The 6,999-nt window shown below is 44.7% G+C and overlaps 1 protein-coding gene across 3 annotated transcripts in view; it reads right to left on the bottom strand.

The window, feature by feature from the left end:
- Nucleotides 1-218: 218 nt before the first annotated feature.
- Nucleotides 219-6,999, bottom strand: part of PTHLH (parathyroid hormone like hormone) — a 49,562-nt gene continuing 42,781 nt past the window's right edge. Inside the window, exons 5-7 of one of the 3 annotated variants that reach the window (XM_075602279.1) lie at nt 3,086-3,481; nt 1,645-1,813; nt 219-686 (exon numbers count right to left, since the gene is read on the bottom strand). In XM_075602279.1, the coding sequence (XP_075458394.1) occupies nt 1,672-1,813; nt 3,086-3,481 (538 nt within the window). In that variant the 3' untranslated portion in view covers nt 219-686; nt 1,645-1,671. Of the gene's footprint in view, nt 1,814-3,085; nt 3,482-6,999 lie in introns of all 3 variants that reach the window. The other 2 variants (XM_075602281.1, XM_075602280.1) reach the window with 2 other exon arrangements.

Raw genomic sequence — 6,999 nt, 5'->3', positions numbered from 1 at the left:
CCTCTGCTGTGTCCCTGCCCCCCCTCCTCTGCTGTGTCCCTGCCCCCCCTCCTCTGCTGTGTCCCTGCTCCCCCTCCTCTGCAATGCCCCTGTCCCCCCTCCTCTGCAATGCCCCTGTCCCCCCTCCTCTGCACTGACCCTGTCCCCCCCCCTCTGTAATAACATGAAGATGACCAGTCTCCGGGGGTGAGATATTCGAATGGACGCTGTATCCTTTAGACACTGAGTTTATTACACATTCTGTACAAATTACCAGTCGCCACATTTATTACATGCACGAAAAAAAACGGGAAAAAAAATCAAAATATTAAAATCATTATAAAAAAAATACAATAGAAACATGAACCGAGAATCTGTCCGAGTTCTTTACATGGACATAAAGTGCAACATTAAATACGCAGTCAGCAGCACGAGGAACGTACTCAATAAATACAGAATCCAACCAATAAATAAGGGAGGAGGCCGCAGGGGGCGGCTGTGCAGTATTACAGACGGCGGGAGGGAGACAGCGCAAATGGGGGGAACGGGGGACTCTGATCATCAAATATTTACAGACAATAAATACAGCTCATGTGTGCGGGATCAGAATATTCTCTGCCACACATCCGGCTTTCTCTCTTTTTTTTTCTCTCTCGTTGGTTTTCTTCAGAAGAAAATGGAGGTTCCTGTCACACCCTCACGAACTCCTGCGGAGAGGCAGAGGGAGAGCAAAGGGTTAATTATATTCGGTCTGAGCCTGTCCCTGATAATCTGCAGGCAGGCAGGTCACCCCGGCTTTATATATAAACCCAGGACTGTACATGCAGATATGTATCATTCGGTATCTTTTAGAAACATGGCTCTCTCTACATGTTACACGGATGTTGTTCTTTATGTTAGAGGGAAAGAGAGAGAGAGGGAAAGAGAGAGAGAGGGAGAGAGAGAGAGAGGGAAAGAGAGAGAGGGAGAGGGAGAGAGGGAAAGAGAGAGAGAGATAGCCACACACGATGTGAGGTGCCTCAGCAGAGGGAGATGTGGTCCTCGGTAAACTGTATTAGATAAAGTCACTATATACCACAAAAATAAATTCTCATTAGTTTTTTTGCTACTTCCGTGTCACGCTGGTATTTATATCACTTTTGTGTTCTATCCATCTATCCAGCTCTGCATGTTTTATGCATATACAGTATTGTTTAGTGTTTAAGAAATATATACTTATAACATAGTAATATATATCTATATGTATATATTTATACTGATCTGCTTGTTGTATAGATATATAGATATACCGAAACGACGATCACCACATTATATATTTTTTTAAATATAAGTCCCAAGAGTGCTGGATCTATTTTTGTAATTGCATTTCTGTGTTCAGGAAAAAAGGGACCTCGTTTGTTTTTCATCGTATCTTATATATTTCTCGCTGGCTTTCCATGAACGTTTGCACAGTTGTAGGTCGATGATGTAGATTAACACTATATAAAAAGCACAACGTAGACAATCGACTTGTGTCAACTGAATTGATGTCACTATGTTACGTCAACAGGTACCAGACACACTGCGGGAGGTTCATGTTCATTTAGCGAGAAATAGGAGTTTTTCCTTCATAGCTCGTAAATGTGTTCAACTGTTGTAATCTAATCTGAAACACTATAAGGTTACTATCAAGTTGGAGTTCAAAGTGTGTGTTCAAAATGTCGTCCTTCTGCTGAAACGCGCGCCCGAAGACGAGAACGCCACGGTCTGATTGCATAATGGATAATGCGTTGATCCAGCGGCTCCCGCTCCTGAACGATCCACCTGAGATTTTTCAGTCCTCCTCGCGACCGTCCTTTATCAGGAAACATTTTATGTCAGCGTTTTGGACTATATTTCTCGCTCTGTCTCAAGCACTTTATAAGGCGCTTATTTTCTTTGCTAAATACCGTTTTCTAACTATGCACTTGATGAGGTCATCAACGCCGTCACCAATTCCAAAGAGTATTTATTACATTGTCAAATAATTCTTAAAATCTAATAATCTACTGTGACAGGCATATAATTGCTCAAATTTTCAGGAACATTGAGTGATTTTTCGGCAAGATATGATGAAAAAATAAAAGGGGTCCCGTTTTTCCTGGAGTGTGTGTGTGTGTGTGTGTGTGTGTGTGTGTGTGTTTATATATATGTATATATATATATATATGTATATATGGGGTCCCGTTTTTCCTGGAGTGTGTGTGTGTGTGTGTGTGTATAAAAGGGGTCCCGTTTTTCCTGGAGTGTGTGTGTGTGTGTATATATGTATATATATATGTATATATATGTATATATATATATATAAAAACACACATATACACACATATATACATAAAAAAATGCTGGGTGCACAGAAACATCAGACTATAAACCAAGAAAAAAGGGAGGTGTATACTTAACAGAAGTTGAGGTGCATGCAGATGGACAAGGAACACCAACCAGTCCAGTAGATACACAGCAACAAAAAAAAGAGTTCCGCAGCACACTCAGAAGAAGAATGACAATTTAATAAAACATCAGGAAACCAACATGCTCCAGAGCAACGTACGTTTCAAGCTTGAGAAAGGACCTTGTCGGTCCGAAACGTACGTTGCTCTGGAGCATGTTGGTTGCCTGATGTTTTATTAAATTATCATTCTTTTTCTGAGTGTGCTGCGGGACCTCTTTTATAATATAATATAAAATCAAAACCGAATAGGCGGTACCGTTCTGTGGCTAACGAAATGCTTTTATTTGTGCGAGCTATCGAGATACACTGATCTCTTCTTCCGGCGATGTTACAATGAATAAAGCAAGAAAGGTTTAACTTAAAAACAGTGCATCTTGGAATGTTATCTGTGACTGAAACCTATCCCTCCCCATAATATATATATATTATAGATATACATTGGAGTAGATGTGTATCAGTGTAAAGCAAAAATGAGAAGTTTGTTTTGATTCCTTATTTGCTTGTGCTTGTGTGCGAGTTTCCTGCGCCTGACACAGTTTGATACAGATACATTAGAATGTGTCTGTCGTGTGACGCTCCTGCTAACACTTCCTAAATCACAAGACTTTGACCCATGGAGACAATGCTTGTACTCACCTGAGGTTTAGCTCCTCCCACCAGGATGCTGATCCGGGGGGTTCCTGCAGACGCTCCAGTGCTGAGCGCTCTCTCCTCTTCCGCTTGTCCTGCTCCTTGCGTTTGCCGGGCTTCCCTTTCTTCTTCTTGCCGGGGGTCTTTGGAAGGGGCTCCTTGTAGCTCAGCACTTTGTGCGTCTCCTGCGGCAGGTGTGCTCCCCCGTCCTGCTCCCCCACCAGGCCCAGGCTGTTAAAGTTCTTGGCGCTGGGGGCGGGCCGCGGGGACTCGTCGGGCACTGCGCGGATCTCCGCTGTGTTCACCCCCTCGATCAGGTTGTGCAGGAATATTCTGCGCCGGAGTTCCTGGAGAGATCGACCCTTGTCATGGAGCAGCTGGTGCTCAGACACAGCCCTGCGCCTATGGGGACAGGGACACAGGGTCACTCCCAGGAAGGACAGAGGGTCGCTGCTGAGAGGTGGCTGTGCTGCCTGCCAAGCTGTGTGTATCAGACTCTGCATCTGTACTACTGGGAAGCCCTTAGTACAAGGGAGATGTGTGATATAATAGGGAGGGGTTATATGGGGCAATAGGAAGAGTTATAGGGAGAGGTTATACGGGGCAATAGGAGGAGTTATATAGAGAGGTTATATGGGGCAATAGGAGGAGTTATAGGGAGAGGTTATACGGGGCAATAGGAGGAGTTATATAGAGAGGTTATATGGGCAATAGGAGTTATAGGGAGGGGTTATATGGGGCAATAGGAGGAGTTATATGGAGAGGTTATATGGGGCAATAGAAGGAGTTATATAGAGAGGTTATATGGGGCAATAGGAGAAGTTATATAGAGAGGTTATATGGGGCAATAGGAGAAGTTATAGGGACGGGTTATATGGGGCAATAGGAGGAGTTATAGAAAGGGGTTATATGGGGCAATAGGATGAGTTATAAGAGTAATAGGAGGAGTTATAGGGAGCATTTATATGGGGCCGGTTATATGGAGTTATAGGGAACAGTTATATGGGGCAATAGAATTATAAATATCAAGAATTATAGGGAGAGTTTATAGGGAACACTATGAATAGTTATAGGTAGCGGTTATATGGGGTAATAGGGAGGGGTTACATGGAGCAATAGGAGGAGTTATTGGAAGCGGTTATAGGGAGTTATAGGGAGCGGTTATATGGAGTTATAGGGAGCGGTTATATGGAGTAGTAGGAGGAATTATAAGGAGTAATAGGGGAAGTTATAAGGCAGGATTATAGGGAGGGGTTATATGGAGCAATAGGAGGAGTTATGTGGAACAATCGGAAGAGTTCTTTGAAGTACATATAATGAGGTGTAGGAATTTCTGCTCGTCAATATATTAATCCCACTCTGTGTTACATGAATAAATCTCTACAGATGTGTCTGGCATGAAGAATTTGGTTGTAAAATGTGATGCCGATGGGAGCAGACAGACTAAATCTAATCTGTTCCAGGGATCCCATAACCTGCGCTGTGTAAACCAGACATGACCCTAAACATGGTCAAATATACAACAGGCCAGGCCTCAAAACCCCTCAATTATACGTGCTACACAAAGCATCACAATTATGCAGCTTGTGAAATGTTATTAACGGCAAATTGCCCATTTCAAGCTCTGGACTAAAGCCTCCCCTGTAATTTGCAGCGGCTCAAGCGTTTGGGAGACGTTTGCCAAAATATGTAAAGAGTGGCCAACTCCAGTCCTCAAGGGACACCAACATTTCACGTTCTCAAGGTATTCCTGCTTCAGCACAGGTGGCTCAATTGACGGAGCCACTGATTGGGCCACCTGTGCTGAAGCAGGATCTTCGACAGAGCCACCTGTGCTGATGCAGGGATATCCTGAAAACCTGACCTGTTGGTGGCCCTTGAGGACTGGAGTTGGCCGCCCCTGATATAAGCGAAGGAAGTAAAACCAGCAGTTGTGGTTAGTATTATTAAAATAATACGCTGAAAAACAGCGTATTATTTAAAAAAAAAAAAACCTTTAGAGGAGCAGTGTGCTAGAGAAAGAACCGGCATGTGAAAAAACCCAAAACAAGCAAGAATAGCGTTACCCCTGACTGCTGGGTCTGTCCCTTTATCACTAACCCTTTCAGTGCCGCCCCTCTCTGCAGTGATGGGGGAATGCCAGTGAGCTGAGTGTGGGTTGGGGGGGGGGGGGGGGCGGGATGTACGTGCAGCGTTGGAGGGGTGTCTGATCTCTCTGGTCTCACTGCCCACCCACCCCAGCCTGGGAATGATGCAGCTTTTAGAAACCCTCAGGATATCCCAATGTTAGTGAGCTTGTGCCCCTTTGCGGATATAATGACTCGTCTCCCGCAGGCTGCGCCCCCGTCCCACCCTCCTCCCGTCTCTGTCCGGTTTCCGTCTATATTTAACATTACAATTGTCTCCCCAGATGCTGATTAATCCGCTAACTTGGGCGGAAATCAACTCCTCACTGAACTGTGTCTCGTATTAAGTCTGGAGACACAGAAACACAGAAATACACACACACATATACACATATACACACATATACACACACTCACACATACACACACATACACACTCACACACACATACACATACACACACATACACACATATACACACACTCACATACACATACACATATATATGCTATTTCACCAAAACCAAATGACCAGGGAAGGAGACCCAGCACTGCAGTAAGATGAAAGAAAAGGGGATTTAATCCACAGGTATCCAACGTTTCGAAGCCATCTCAGGGCCCCCTCAGGCGGAAGATGCACCTCCCTGATGAAGGGGCCCTGACATGGCTCAGAAACGTTGGATACCTGTGGATTAAACCCCCCTTTTTCCGATCTTCCTGCAGTGCTGGGTCTCCTTCCCTGGTCATTTGATTTTGGTGAAGTATCTTTTTTATACTATTTATGACGCGCACACTTGCCAATTGTGAGCTAATGGTTTTGTATATATGGTGTGCTTTCTCTCCCCTTTTGTGTGTGTGTGTGTATATATATATATATATATATATATATATATATATATATATATATATATATATATATATATATGTATAATACATACACACACACACCACACACACACACATACATACCCTTTTATACTCACACAGACCCCCCTTCATACTTACACAGGTGCCCCCATTTGTACGCACACAGGCCCCCTTTCATACTTACACAGGTGCCCCCATTTGTACGCACACAGGCCCCCCTTCATATTCACACGGGGCTTCCTACTCACACAGGCCCCCCTTCATACTCATACAGCCCCCATAACACTCCCAGATCCCCCTTCATAACCACAAAGATCCCGCTTCATAGCCATACAGATTGTCCCCATTCATACTCACACAGATCCCCCCCATTCATACTCACATAGATGTCCCCTCTTCATACCCACACAGAACCCTCTTCATACCCATACAGATTCTCCCCTTCATACCCATACAGAACCCCCCTTCATACTCACACAGATCCTCCCCACTTCATACTCACACAGATCCCCCCCACTTCATACTCACACAGATCCCCCTTCATACTCGCATAGATGCCCTTTCAAACTCACACAGATCCCCCCTTCATACTTACACAGACCCTCCCTTCATACTCACACAAACCCCCCCTTCATACTCACACAGACCCCCCTTCATACTCACACAGACCCCCCCCCATCATACTCACACAGACCCCCCTTCATACTCACACAGACCCCCCCCATCATACTCACACAGACACCCACTTCATACTCACACAGACCCCCCCTTCATACTCACACAGACCCACCCATCATACTCACACAGACCCACCCATCATACTCACACAGACACCCACTTCATACTCGCACAAACACCCCCTTCATACTCGCACAGACCCCCCCTTCATACTCACACAGACCTCCCCCCTCATACTCACAAAGACCCC

Source organism: Ascaphus truei, chromosome 5, assembly GCF_040206685.1.
Source record: "Ascaphus truei isolate aAscTru1 chromosome 5, aAscTru1.hap1, whole genome shotgun sequence".
Classification (NCBI taxonomy): Eukaryota; Metazoa; Chordata; class Amphibia; order Anura; family Ascaphidae; genus Ascaphus; species Ascaphus truei.
This window is presented reverse-complemented; position numbering and strand designations above follow the sequence as displayed.